Genomic DNA, 15,251 nt, shown 5'->3' with positions numbered 1-15,251 from the left:
GAAGAGCTGACTCATTTGAAAAGACCTTGTTGCTGGGAAAGATTGAAGGTGGAAGGCAAAGGGGACAACAGGGAATGAGATGAGGATGGCATCACCGACTCAATGGACATAAGTTTGACTAAACTCTGGGAGTTGGTGATGGGCAGGGAGGTCTGGCATGCTGCAGTCCATGGGGTGACAAATAGTTGGATACAACTGAGCAACTGAACTGAACTGAACTGGGTACTTGTGTATACATGCTTCCTTAGGTTAAATACAGAAGATTGGAACCATTGTATTAGGGAGTATACATTATTCCAAATGATTTTCAAATCAACTGACCCATGTTTTATTTTCAACTCCTGAAAATGCTTGAACATTTAAAGTTCATATTCTCATTTGTATGATATCCCAAAAGAAAGATCACAATTTACCTTGGCAAGTGTTCTATTAGTTGGAACAGTTGTTACATCAAAAAGAAGGTCTTTAGTCAAAGGCAGCCCCAAACTCCAACCTCCATATCTACATGGAAAAATGGATATTTGTTTTAATGAGAAAATATTCACAAATAAATCTAAAATGTTTAACTAAGAGCTCACTTTTTTCTTTCCACTAAGAATACATTTGCAGTATGAAATAAATACGATCTGACAAATATTTTACAGTTTTATCAATTTCTTTTATTATATTTTAGTCTAATGCATATTATAACTAGAAATTCATGGACTCTTAAAAATAAAAAGTGTATTTAAAAAATTCAAATAGAAATTTTAAGGAAAGGTTAGTTTAAACATTGACCAAATTAAGAATGGGTTAAATAAATAAATAAGAATGGGTTAAATAAATAAATAAGAATGGGTTAAATACTAAATACTAAATAACATTTTAGTAGTTATACTAAAATAATTTTCATGCGACTATTACCCTAAATGTGATGCTGCAGAGCTCTATTTTTGATGTGCAAAGAACACTACAGGATATTCTTCACATTTTTTTTTAAAGTAGGTTATAGAATGGTTTGTTTATAATAAACCTCATTTTGTTGAAAATATTTAATATGTATTCAAGTATACTTGCCACCTTTCTCTCCCAGCTTTATTAACATATAATTGACAGATAAAATGTGTATATATTTAAGGCATACAATGTTTTGATATATGTATATGTTGTGAAATAATCCCCACAATCAAGCTAATTAACATATCCATTATCTCACATAGTTACCATTTTCTTGTATATGTTGAGAATTCTTAAGGTCTACCCACTTAACAAACTTCATGTAATAATCTGTATTCTTAACTAGACTTGCTGTACTTAGACATCCAGAATGTATTCACCTTGCTTTACTGAAACTTTGTACCCTTTGACCAAAATTTTACCACCTCACCCTTCCCCAGACCCTAATAACCACTGTTGTACTCTTCTGTTTCTATGCATTTGACTATTTTGAATTCCCTATAAAAGTGAAACCATGCAGTATTTGTCTCTATTATTTCACTTGGTATAATGTCTTCCAGGTCCGTCTGTGCTGTTGAAAATGTAAGCCTGCCACACTTGCCTATGGCAAGTGTTCAGGTGGCTTAGGAACAAGCCTGTGAACTTGCTAAACAAGAACACGTTTTATTCACATGCAGATATCATACTCCAAGCTTGGAGATGTTCAAATTGGAACTAAGGACAACTGTCACCAAAAGCCATGCCTAAAAACTCTCCAGGTTTGCACAATCCAGTCAATAACTTTTCGCTTTGAGAAAAAAAAGTACAAATTTAACAATACATTTTTTAATCCCAAAACAATGCTTTACAATGTGCTCAAATAAATCTTAATTTAGTTATTAAGTTAATTTACTTAAATTTTAATATGTAAGGATGTTTAGATAAATCAGAATTTACCCACATAAATAATCAATAGAAATTTGCCTTTTATTGTCACAAATTCAAGACAGTTAACTTAAAATTAGAAAACAAGATATTCTATATTAAATTTTTTTAAAACGGTTTTTTTTTTTTTTACCTTTTTTGTGTAAACTCATTAGCAGTTGATATAAGATAATTTTCCAAGTGGTGCCCAGTGAGGTTATAAATTACTTGGGAAGAATAAGTTCTTCTATGAGGTGGTGAATAGTTAAATTTAGGACATTCCTGAAAAATAAGGTTAAAAAAGTTCATTTGGGACATTGCTGTACAAGTTAAATAGACAATGTCAAGAAGCTTCAGTCTCATGATCTGTCTATTAGTGCAACTGGTAGAGTGTGATAAGGGTGTCTTCTACCTCTGAAGAGCTGTGAAAAGGAAGTCATCTTGCCTTTGCCAAGAAATAACACAAAGTTATTATTTATATAGAGCACATACTTGTGCTTAAGACTTGCTTAAAGCCAAAAAGGAACACAAGTTAACCAATGTTAGATATTTCTTTCACTGTACTGACAAGCTTGCTATGTCTGGAGAACAACATTAAAGTTTATGATGACTCAAAATTCTCTCAGTTATTCACAGGGAATAAAAAAGTATTTGCCCCAAGGCAATGGCACCCCACTCCAGTACTCTTGCCTGGAGAGTCCCATGGATGGAGGAGCCTGGTAGGCTGCAGTCCATGGGGTCGCTGAGGGTCAGACACGACTGAGCGACTTCACTTTCACTTTTCACTTTCATGAATTGGAGAAGGAAATGGCAACCCACTCCAGTGTTCTTGCCTGGAGAATCCCAGGGACGGGGCAGCCTGGTGGGCTGCCGTCTATGGGGTCACACAGAGCCGGACACGACTGAAGTGACTTAGCAGCAGCAGAAGCAGCAGCAGCAAATTGAAAAGATAACATTAACAGAGATAAGTTCTCAGGGATGAACAACAGTGGATGAAAGAAGAAAGAAAAGTCGCTCAGTTGTGTCCGACTCTTTGCAGGTCTCCCGCATTGCAGGCAGACGCTTTATTGTCTGAGCTACCAGGGAAGTCAAGTTTATATTATATTAGTTTTAAGGGACTAAACCTAGGTGTCAGATTCCAATTTTACCCATATCTAAATCTAATTTATATATATGTCTTATATACATGTTGCTGATTCATATATAAGTTGTAAACATAGCACAGAGAGTCCCTGTATGCCTGTCACCCAGTTTTCCCCATTGTTAGCATCTTATGTTACCGTCAAAATTCAGTGCCTGGGTCCATTACTACTAACCAACCTCAGAGCTTAGTTTAAACCCCTTACTTATAAGTTTTAGCTTTTTGCACTCCCTGACTTCTTACTTTCCATTGGAGTGTATCATGCTTCGCTGCCACAAACTTTAGTTTGGGAAAAGCCTAGCACTTTTCCAGTTTTTCCTCCCATCTTCCACATAGTTTCTCAGAGCCTGAGACTAGCACCACATGTGTGGATCAAGAGCATAAAGTTACAGCTTGCTCTAAAAAAAGAACGCTGAATTTCACCTTGCATCAAGTTATAAAATTTGAAGATCACTTTCTATAATGCCTCTGGTTTCATAAAAAGAGATATCTATGAATGTTATTTTTAGCTTCAATTTTTTATTAAATTATACATAGAGAAAAGCATATATACTATAAGGATACTGTATGATAAATTTTGACAAACTGAAAACACCCTTGAACCAGCAACTGGATCAGAAAACAAAACAATGCTAGTACCCTAGGAGCCCCCCTTATCACATTTCCTTTCAACCCTATAACTCCCAAAGTAACCAGCACGGAAGAGTTTTGTCCATTTTTGTATTTCATACAAATATAATTGTATCATATGTACTCTCTCATATCTGGACTTTTTTTCACTGATCATTTGTTTGTGAGAACATGATGTGTATAGTTGTAGATCAAATAGAGGAAAACAATAGAAGGGTAAAGACTAGAGATCTCTTCAAGAAAATCAGAGAAACCAAGGGAACATTTCATGCAAAGATGGGCACAATAAAGGACAGAAATGATATGGACCTAAAAGAAGCAGAAGATACTAAAAAGAGGTGACAAGAACATACAGAAGAACTGTGCAAAAAGAGTCATGGCATCTAGTACCATCATTTCACGGCAAGTAGATGGGGAAAAATTGGAAACAGTGATAGACTATTTTCTTGGGCTCCAAAATCACTGCAGATGGCTACTACAGCCACGAAATTAAAAGATGCTTGCTCCTTGGAAGAAAAGCTATGACAAACATAGCATATTCAACAGCAGAGACATCACCTTGCCAACAAAGGTCCTTATAGTCAAAAGCTCTGGTTTTTCCAGTAGTCATGTACGGATGAGAGACATGGACCATAAAGAAGGCTGAGCACCGAAGAATTGATACTTTCAAACTGTGGTGCTGGAGAAGATTCTTGAGAGTCCCTTGGACTGCAAGGAGATCAAACCAGCCAGTCCTAAAAGAAATCAGTCCTGAATATTCACTGGAACAGCTGATGCTGAAGCTATAGCTCCAATCCTTTGGTGACCTGATCTGAAGAGCTGACTCACTGGAAAAGACCCTGGTGCTGGGAAACGTTGAGGGCAGGAGGAGAAGGGGAGGACAGAGGATGAGATGGTTGGATGGCATCACTGACTCAATGGACATGAGTTTGGGTAAACTCAGGGAGTTGGTGATGGACAGGGAGGCATCCATGGGGTCGCAAAGAGTCAGACATGACTGAATGACTGAACTGAACTGAACTGATTCTACTGTTGCTGGGAATTTGGGAAGCTATTACAAATATTATTACTATGAGCATCCCAGTATATGTCTCTCGGTGAACTAGCACTTCTGATGGGTATATAATAGGAATGGAATTGATGAGTCCATAGGGTATGTATATCATCAGCATTAGTAGATACTATCAATGCTTTTAAAAATTGTTTACATAAATGTGGATTCCCATCAGCAGACTATTAAGTTGAAAAAATTTTAATCTACTTATTAAAAAAAATAAAATCTATCCAGATTCTATTTTTAAATACTAAGTTGGTAGACTTTTACTATGAACTAAATAAAACACGCAAAGAATTAGTTAGGTTAGATGAGAGATTAGAAAACACTTTGAGAACTGGGTAAGAATAATACTTAAAATGCAAGGATTTCAAAAGATGCCTGCTGGATTCTAGTTTTTATTGTTAGTAACTATCTTACGTGAGGCCACAAAAAATGGTTGCACTTACTGAAAACATCTTTATTCTAAAATAGTGTACCAAGACAGTATAAGACGTAATCATATGGCACTTTGAAGAGAATATTGCTAGATTCCTCCCATACAGAAGTGTTGGTAACATAGTGACTCTCAGAAACTAACAGTGACCTCTTTTCTTCAGCAATCTTTAATTTCTTAAAAGTTTACTGAATTGATAGACCTAGGGGTTCCCTGGTGGCTCAGTCAGTAAAGAATCCGCCTGCAATGCAGGAGACTTGGGTTTGATTCCTGGGTTGGGAAGGTCCCCTGGAAGAAGGATGGCAGCCCACTCCAGGATTGCAGCCGGGAGAATGCCCATGGACAGAAGAGGCTGGCGGGCTGCAGTTGATAGGGTTGCAAAGAGTCAGACACGACTGAGCAACTAAGCACAGAAAACAAAAGTGTGTTTCTATAGAATACAGACAGGGTGTTGGTTGGAAAATCTTTAATGTTTCTTTCAGGACATGAATTATTCTCACATCCTGGAGGTGTTGCTTGGAGGCATACAGAGTTCTGTTCTGGACTTAAACACTACTAACTTCCCAGCTGACCACTATGATAGAAATCACATTGTGCTTTCAAATATTTCATTATGGAGGCATTTTGTTGTGTGAAACACAGAGCTTTCTGGTTACAACTGAACTGAGCCCCAAAACTCACTTTTAGTCAGTTTCCACAAAGACTGTCATAGAGTTACCTACCCCAGGAAGTTTGTCCTAAGATGGATTTAAAACAGTGACCTGAAGTTCAGTGTTTCTGAGCTGTTCAGATCCACATCGCTGAGTTACTAGCTTCTGTAAAATGAAACTATATCCCCTCTTTGGGAACCTAGAAAGATCTTTCAAGCTTTGATATTTGTTCCTTTTTTTTTTTTACTTCACTGAAAGCAAATTCCATCTTACCTGGGTGTTTTCTGAGCAGGAGCAAACTCCAAAATTAGTGATAGGTTCTCCACTGCTGTTCCATTTTCCCAGACTGTCTCTGTTTAAACACCTCCTGCAAGTAAGAATGATATTAAAGTGAGGTGTGTGTACATTCTTATGTTTATGTATAAGCGGGTATTTAGTATTGAATTCAGGTATAGTTCTCAGTTCAATTTACTGATTTTTCACAACTTGAAAATATATTGCACTACCATTTCCAAGTGATCTGACATCTTATGGGGGAATGAGGGACAGCACTTAACGATTAAGCAGTGCTGAGACCAAAGCTCATTGCCTCAATGTGGCAGGATGGAACTTCTTGATACCTTTATTTTCTTTGCTCTTTTCATCCTCTCCTCTGAAGGGAAAGGGATTTTTAGAAAAACAATGCACTAATGTCAAGTTTGCATGTGTCATATACTATTTTGAAAGTTTGAATTTTTGTTGCTGTTCAGTTACTACATCATTTTGAATAAGCAACACTATATAGTGCAAAAGTCTGGGGACTGGAGTCAGAAGACATGTGTCTTGGCTTTAGCTACACAACCTACTCTTTAGATTTCTTTTGACAAGTATCCTAGTTCACATGAGCCTCAGTTTTTTTCATCTTAAAACTGAGATTAACAATTCACAGGGTGGTTGTGATTGTTTAATGAAAATATGTATACAACCAAACTTTACAAGTTATAAAGCACCTCTTACTATTTCAGGATAGCCTCACCATGGAATGAACTAAAGGAGATAAATAAAGTCTTAAAAGATAGACTTCAGTCAGAGTGCTGACCTCCTCAGTCAAACAACACACACTCACCCATCCACACTCTGCCACATACCTGCACACACATGCATGCACGTGCACACACACTGGAATGCTGGGGGAAAAAAAAGAACTACTTACGGATCACTGATATTCAAACACAGGTTGTCAATGCCAGGGAAGCTCCACATTGCTGAGACCAGGTCTTTTGTGCTTGGGTGATAATTCCTATAATATTAAAGGACAGAAACAAATTCATGTTTCCTTCACTAGAGTTCCATATTAAACTCATTCTCATGAATAATATGAAGAAATGACATATGCTGAATACAGGACTATTTTCTTAAAAATCTAAGAGAGATGTAGACTCAGAAAGAAGGTCACACAAAAAAATAAGCACCTGTCTCTATTTGGCTGTCTTATTATTTTCCTGTCACATGCATTTAGTGATCACCTACTGCATACATAACATTATATTATGCACAATCCTGATACTGCTATTCTGTATTTAATAAAAAGTTATTTGCCATGTATTACAACAGATTGAGAATCCATACCTAATCTGGTTTTCCTGATTAAATATTCATTAAAAATAAAAATCTACCTTAACTTTATTTTTAGACAAATACAAAAATTCTTACAGTTGTTTGCTGGTGAGGGAAGTGTCACGTGATAAATCAAACTGTCTATTTCTTTGGCAGGATCAGGTATTGTGGCTCTGAGTTCTTTATTCTTCAGCATTTTATGACATTCATTCAGGCACAAATGCACCTCTGGAGGCATTGGGAAAATGCTGTTTCAGTTAAAGGAAAGACACTTACGCATAGAACGTTGTCTGTTCCGAGGTACCATAAAGAGATGGGGTGATTTGGAGCTCTGGATAACTGTTGCTGGAACTCCTCAGTGTGCCGAGGCCCATGGCAGTTGTTACAAAGACAATGGGGAGAATAACCTGTGCGATGAAGCCCTTCCAGTTTCGGCGGGTGTGATGGAACCTCTTAATGAGTATAGCCATAATCTTCTTCAATAACAGTTTAAAACCAACCGATCTCTCTCCTCTGGTCAGGATTTTGTCTGATTTTAAAAAAGAGAGAGAGATTTAACATGGTTATGGGAAATCTTGATAAATCAAGAAATAAAGTAACTTCAAAGACTATGGACCCTGCTTATTTAACTTATGTGCAGAGTACATCATGAGAAACGCTGGAGGAAGCACAAGCTAGAATCAAGATTGCCAGGAGAAATATCAATAACCTCAGATATGCAGATGACACCACCCTTATGGCAAAAAGTGAAGAAGAACTAAAGAGCCTCTTGATGAAGATGAAAGAGAAGAGTGAAAATGTTGGCTTAAAGCTCAACATTCAGAAAACGAAGATCATGGCATCTGGTCCTATCACTTCATGGGAAATAGAAGGGGAAACAGTGGAAACAGTGTCAGAGTTTATTTTGGGGGGCTCTGAAATCACTGCAGATGGTGATTGCAGCCATGAAATTAAAAGATGCTTACTCCTTGGAAGGAAAGTTGTGACCAACCTAGATAGTATATTCAAAAGCAGAGACATTACTTTGCCAACAAAGGTCCATCTAGTCAAGCCTATGGTTTTTCCGGTGGTCTTGTATGGATTTGAGAGTTGGACTGTGAAGAAAGCTGAGCACCGAAGAATTGATGCTTTTGAAGTATGTTGCTGGAGAAGACTCTTGTGAGTCCCTTGGACTGCAAGGAGATCCAACCAGTCCATCCTAAAGGAAACCAGTCCTGGATGTTAAATGGAAGGACTGATGCTGAAGCTGAAACTCCAATACGTTGGCCACCTCATGTGAAGTGCTGACTCATTGGAAAAAGACTCTGATGCTGGGAGGGATTGAGGGCAGGAGGAGAAGGGGACGACAGAGGATGAGATGGCTGGATGGCATCACCAACTCGATGCAGAGGAGTTTGGTTGAACTCCAGGAGTTGGTGATGGACAGGGAGGCCTGGCGTGCTGTGATCATGAGGTCACAAAGAGTCGGACACGACTGAGTGACTAACACTTTCACTTTCTTCATTGATCAGCTATGGGCCTGAGTCTCTCCATCTTAAGAAGCATATGTAAAAGTCCTTTGAAAATTATAAATTATTATACACAAAATATTCTTTGTCATATACATAGTAATCTTAATGTCAAAGTGAGACTTCTAGAATTATATAAGTGAATATTGTCACCAATCTCCTAAAGTCTCAGTGCAGAATCAATATGTATTACTGACTACTAATATTAAAGAAGTAGCTTCTATCAAAAGATTGAATTCAAATAAAATAAACAAGAGAGCAAAACATCTGGTGGGCTGCCATCTATGGGGTCTCACAGAGTTGGACACGACTGAAGCAACTTAGCTGCAGCAGCAGCAGTAGTAGCAGTATAACTCATCCCTGTTGTCAGTAACTTGGTGACCGTAAGTCTAATTGGCTCTCATTATGGAGCCCAATCAGAGAAGGCGATGGCACCCCACTCCAGTATTCTTGCCTGGAAAATCCCGTGGACAGAGGAGCCTGGTGGGCTGCAGTCCACGGGGTCGCTAAGAGTCGGAAACGACTGAGCGACTTCACTTTCACTTTTCACTTTCAGGCATTGGAGAAGGAAATGGCAACCTACTCCAGCGTTCTTGCCTGGAGAATCCCAGGGATGGGGAAGCCTGGTGGATATCCGTCTATGGGGTTGCACAGAGTCGGACACGACTGAAGAGACTTAGCAGCAGCAGCAGCAGCATGGGGCCCAATGAAGTCACCTTAAACGTAGGAAAAGCAAAATGCTCTCCTCCAAAGTACAATTCTAGTTCAAGTACTTATTTGTTGCATTGTTTTTGGAAATCTGGACTGACTAGCATTTTATAACTCCATTTTTACCACTTCAGTCACAGAAAAGAGCTCATTGGAAAAAATGCCTACCCTCCTCCCCAAAAAGCCTACCCCACTCCCACGTCTTCTGAGAGTGAGAGCTGCACAGTGGTGGAGGTCATAAACTGTGGCTTGGGCTTCTCAGGTGGTTCGGTGGTAAACAATATACCTGCCAATGCAGGGGTTGGGAGAGACACAGGTTCGATCCCTGGGTTGGGAATATCCCCTGGAGAAGGAAATGGCAATCTACTCCAGTATTCTTGACTAGAGAATCCCATGGATAGAGGAGTCTGGCGGGCTATAGTCCATGGGGTTGCAAGAGTCGGAACACAACTTAGTGACTGAGAATGCATGTCTCAGTAGTGCTCATACAACAAGTAATTTCAGCAGTCCCCTCTAAAAATAGTTTCAAATATGACATTTCTTCTGAAGGTCTGCCACCACGCATTCCTTTACATGTGATAAAATGACAGTATTTGTCAACTCTGTGGATATTTTTAATCCTCCATCACAAATTATGCGGCACAAAAATTATGATCTTCATTTAGCTGATAAGAAAAAATACAAAGCTGCTTAATTTAAAATGAATTCCAATTAAATAGAGTGAACAAGTTTAAATGAGAACTCATATCTCTGCAAAGGGGAATTGCAGAAGGAGCTAAATATTGTAAGTTAATTAGTATGCTTTTCTGTTTCTTGAGAAATTACATGTCGATGACTTACAGGTGTATCAGATGGAGCAAATACGTGCTTTCTAAATGATAATGTCAAGGAGGGGAACGTTCTGACTGAAGCATAGTTTCGAATTAGGAGACAAAGGCAGAGGCAAATGCATAACATCTGCTTCCTGAAGCAGATGACCCCGCTCTAAGTTCTCAATTCCATAGTCCCAACAATTATATTTCCAAAAGGTGACATCTGAGGAATCTAGCAGAGGAAAAATGAGACTCCCAAGTTCCAGAGTTATACAAACACCAGCGATTATATTTTCTGAATTTTAGAGTCAAGCAAATGTTTAATCATAAGTTCTATTCCTAGAGATTTTTCCCAATTTAAGCAAAACTATTGAAATGATTACTCCATAATTTATACATGGTTTTACTATATGCTTCCTTAAGTAAATAGTATTTCCAAAGGCATAAACTAACTGTCAGAAAGAATATAAGACAGGATAAAAGCTATTTTCAAAAGGGCCCAATTCCTCAAAGCTGTGACAAGTAACAGCGTTTTCCAAACATATCTTGTGTGAAGAACTGGAGGTGGGAGGGAACCTATTATTATAGATTCTTCACTGTTTAGTCCAACCTCATGAATTCAGTGTATGCTCAGATGCTTCAGTCATGTTCGACTCTTTGCGACCCATGGACTGTAGCTTGCCAGGCTCCTCTGTCCATGGGATTCTCCACGCAAGAATACTGGAGTGGGTTGCCATGCCCTCCTCCAGCAGATCTTCCTGACTCAGGGATCGAAACTCCATCTCATATGTCTCCTGCATTGGCAGGTGGGTTCTTTACCACTACTGCCACCTGGGAAGCCCTGCTGGACACCATCAGTTATAAGAAGTATTGAACTTGTTGAACACAAGTTGGAATAAGTCATATCCTGAAAATGACTTCTCATAGCTAGACAGGATACACATCACTACCCTAACAAGGAAGTTGATGTTCTTCAAAATATTTTTGCAATAGGGAATTCAATTTGGTTTGATAAATATTTTGTATATAAAAATAAAGGTTATATTTCTTTATTCTTTTTAAATTTAGAAATTATAAAGTTGAATTAAAAAAATCTGTCCTGTGATTTTCTCATTTATGCTGTTCATTGGAATTAAGCAAAATGTGTACATTAGATTTATTTTACCATCTCTGTCTGTGAAATTGCTGCTGCTCACAGATAAATCATCAGGGGTTGAGATGCCATTGGTACAGGAACTTCCGATTTTCTTTGGTGTTAAGTGTTCAAGACTCATATTATTTTTTTGTGACTCTTTAGTCAAGTTCAGAAAGACCTAGAAAGAGAAGCAGGAACACTTCATTAGCATAAAAAATGTATATGTTTTCTAGCTTTTAAGCTCAATTTTTATTTTAAATTTTTGTCACATTTATTGAGACTTTAAAGGAACATATTCGTAGTAAAAGATATGTTTTCTCTAATTGAAGCAACATGCTTGTTCTCAGAAGTCAGTCTTACATAAGAATGGTACTGAGATAATTTTAAGATTTTCTGACTTGGTAAAATGTTTGTTTATAATTTTTATATAATCAAAAGCATCTTTATTTTTGTTTCCCTTTACTTCTTAAAACATTCATTAATTTTTTTTCTTTTTAAAAAGAACCGTTCATATTTATTCTAGGGGTACGGCCAGTTAATCAGCCTCAAGCAAAAAGGAAATGTCCAGGTGTACCTCTTCCACAGTAGTATCCGAAATGCCATAGCATCCAATGTTGAGGTCACCCAGGCCACTGTCCAGGGCTCTCAGGAGTGAAAGATAGGCCCCCGAGACTTTGGTGCTAAATGGAGGGAGCACGTAGACAAGTTCTCCCCCGATGTCCTCCTTGAGGTAGGCGTCAGGGAGATATGACTGGATCATTGCCGTCACAGCTGTGGTGTCACACACTGTACTTGCATTTAGATTTGGACTCTAGAGATGAGAAGAGAAGTTAAACACTCCCTTGTCCTCACACTGTAGGGCCCAAGGGCCCCGGTCAGAGGGTGGCGAGTTCTTTTAGGCCAGTACAGACCTGTGCCAGGGAGTATATCACTTCTCTCATGCTCCCTGTCCCACTGGGGGTCTCTGTCCCACTACGGTTGTCTGTCAGTCACTATCCTCCTGGCTTCGTCTCCCACCTCACCCTGTCCCTTCTCCAGCCTCCTTGCTCACCTCCTCCCTCTCCCTCTCACCCCAGCAACAACAAACTTTCGGTTATTCAATGCTTCAGGCTCAGGCACGCTCCCTCCTTAGGGTCTTTGCAATTGTTCCTTTGCCCCAGATAGTGACAGGGCTCAGTCTCTGCCTGGCCTTAACTCCTGGCTCATCTGTTACCTTCTCAGAGACCCTGTCTACTTAAAATGGCACTTCCTAGCATTCCCTATGCCCTTCCCTCTGCTTTATTCTACCCATAGTAGTTATCACTTGCTAATATTCTAAATTATATACTTATCAATTTTACCACCCGAATTCCCCACACTCCCATCAGAACATAAACTCCATGAGGGCAGAGATCTTAGCATCATCAGTTCACTGCTATATCCCCAGTGCCTAAGACAAAGTCTTGGGCACATATTAAGATATCATATATAACTAATAAATAAAATTTTAACTGAATTAAGGAATGTGACAATGAACTACTTTTTACATTTCGGAAGTCACATTAGGATGATAAGATGTAAAATAAATGAGAGTAGTCATAGCATATACATTTTGCACAACATAGATACATAGCACTATTTGAGATAGTAAGGGAGCCTTAGTAACTAAGCAGTTTTGTTCTTTGAAGATGTGAAAGCATCACTGGTCTGTCTGAATTAGTCTCCACATTACCAGTCGAGGAACACTGATCAGAAAGTGAATATGTGACTGTATATTCCTTCATTTGCTTTTTATAGAGTGGAAAATCTAATTTTTAGCCTTATAGGCTGAAATGTAGGGAAACTAACAGGCTGATCCTTCATCACTAGCTTTAAGTATAGACTTTCTTTTATCTAGTGCGTTAGTTCTCAATATGCAATCCCAGAACAGCAGCATCAGTGTCATATGTGGACATTGGTAGAAGTGTAGTAAATTCTGGAACCCCTTCCCAGATCTACTGAATCAGAGACACTCAAAGGTGGAACCAGAAGTCTGGATTTAACCAAGACCTTCAGCGGTTCTGACATTTGCTCAAGTTTGAGAAACATGAATCTAACATGTTAATAGTGAATTTTAGCAATGTATGAAGTTGGACAGATTCTACTTCTGTTTCACACCAAACTGAATATGACCCTACAATGAGGTATACTTTCTCTCCTGCTGCTGCTGCTGCTGTTGCTAAGTAGCTTCAGTCATGTCCGACTCTGTGCGACCCCATAGACGGCAGCCCACCAGGCTCCTCGGTCCATGGGATTTTCCAGGCAAGAGTACTGGAGTGGGGTGCCATTGCCTTCTCCAACTTTCTCTCCTACAAACCTTTTTCTTAGTGAGTGTGAGGTGATACCCATCTCCAAATGCTTCCTTGAGATAAAACGGTGACCCGCAGCAGCGCAGCCCTCCTTGCTCTAGGAAGGCAATGCGGTCACTCAGCACTTCAGCCTCATCCAAGTGGTGCGTCGACAGAATGATTGTTCTGGCTTGAAAACACAGAGAACAACCGAAAATGAAAAATGAAGCTACAGTTGCCAAGATATACTGAGTTAAAACAAGTAAATCCTGTGATTTATGGAGAGTCACATTTTATGAGCTAACGGAAACACTGATGGGAGGGGCTTCCAAAATGATCAAAGAGAAATTCAGAAGGGGTGTTCCTAAATACCTGAGGCGGGGGCGGTGTCCTTATAAATTGACAGCAAATATGCTGTAAGGCTAAATGTCCATACTCTGTAGTGGGGGCAACATCTGTTAATCCCTTATTCTGCTTCCTTGCCTTCACTTCCATTATCTCTCTCTGTCTCTCTCTCTCCCTCCCTCTTTTTCTTCACGATGAAAAAGCAGTAATTTTAAAGACTTTGAAAATTTCTCTCTGATTAATCCACTCCACTCTGATTGCTCCTTTGCCTCATATCCTGCTAGCACTTATTTAGTCTGTTTTCAGTTTATTTTCGTTTGTGTATGTTTTGTATCTCTAATTGGATTCTAAGCTCCTCTAGGCAGAATTTGGAACTCTGTTGGATTTGCATACTCTCACAAAGGTCAGTTAAGAGCTCAATTCACAGTGGGCTCTACATAATTACACACTAATTGATCCAGAAATTTAGCTAGAAGACAAGACCTTGGAAAAGGAAGAACACACCTTAGATGTTTAATGGAGATTATAAACAGAAAAGACTTCAACTTGTGTGCTTGCATCCCAGAGGGCAAAACTATAACTGCTGGCTAGAGAAGTTATAAGAAGGTACTCATACCAGTTTTGTTCTTGGATATAACATCCCATATACTTCGCCGAGAACATGGGTCAACGCCAGTGGATGGTTCATCCAGAATTACCACCCTTGATCCTCCGATGAGAGCTATGGATATGGATAACTTCCTCTTCATTCCTCCTGACAGTGTTCCAACTCTCTTATGACGATGGCTATATAGTCCAGTATCTTTTAAAGTCCTTCAGAAATGATGGACAGTGGTTATGTTTTACACATAGAATATTTGAATTTTGGAAAAAAAAGCACCCTAAATAAGAGGTATTCATTGAACAACTATTATGTGCTCAGCAAGGTAAACTATTGAGGATTCATGACACAGTTTTCTGTTGTTTATCATCTAGTTGGAGGTATAAAATTAATACTAAGAAAACACCATAAGGACTATATGGTTCATTATTTTATTCATTCATTTGACAAGTCTTTATTTATAGAGTCCCTGCCTGTTTTCTGCCAGACT

General features: G+C 38.8%; 1 protein-coding gene across 2 annotated transcripts in view; it reads right to left on the bottom strand.

Annotated features, from left to right (window-relative positions):
• Positions 1–15,251, bottom strand: part of ABCA12 (ATP binding cassette subfamily A member 12) — a 209,076-nt gene that overhangs the window by 35,515 nt on the left and 158,310 nt on the right. For both annotated transcript variants that reach the window (XM_018059867.1, XM_018059874.1), the window contains exons 30-38: positions 14,777–14,973; positions 13,845–14,005; positions 12,084–12,320; positions 11,540–11,687; positions 7,623–7,875; positions 6,943–7,029; positions 6,024–6,117; positions 1,994–2,121; positions 414–501 (exon numbers count right to left, since the gene is read on the bottom strand). In XM_018059867.1, coding sequence (XP_017915356.1) covers positions 414–501; positions 1,994–2,121; positions 6,024–6,117; positions 6,943–7,029; positions 7,623–7,875; positions 11,540–11,687; positions 12,084–12,320; positions 13,845–14,005; positions 14,777–14,973 — 1,393 coding nt within the window. The remainder of the gene's footprint in view (positions 1–413; positions 502–1,993; positions 2,122–6,023; positions 6,118–6,942; positions 7,030–7,622; positions 7,876–11,539; positions 11,688–12,083; positions 12,321–13,844; positions 14,006–14,776; positions 14,974–15,251) is intronic.

The sequence above is a fragment of the Capra hircus genome, chromosome 2 (assembly GCF_001704415.2).
Source record: "Capra hircus breed San Clemente chromosome 2, ASM170441v1, whole genome shotgun sequence".
In the NCBI taxonomy this organism is placed as follows: Eukaryota; Metazoa; Chordata; class Mammalia; order Artiodactyla; family Bovidae; genus Capra; species Capra hircus.
This window is presented reverse-complemented; position numbering and strand designations above follow the sequence as displayed.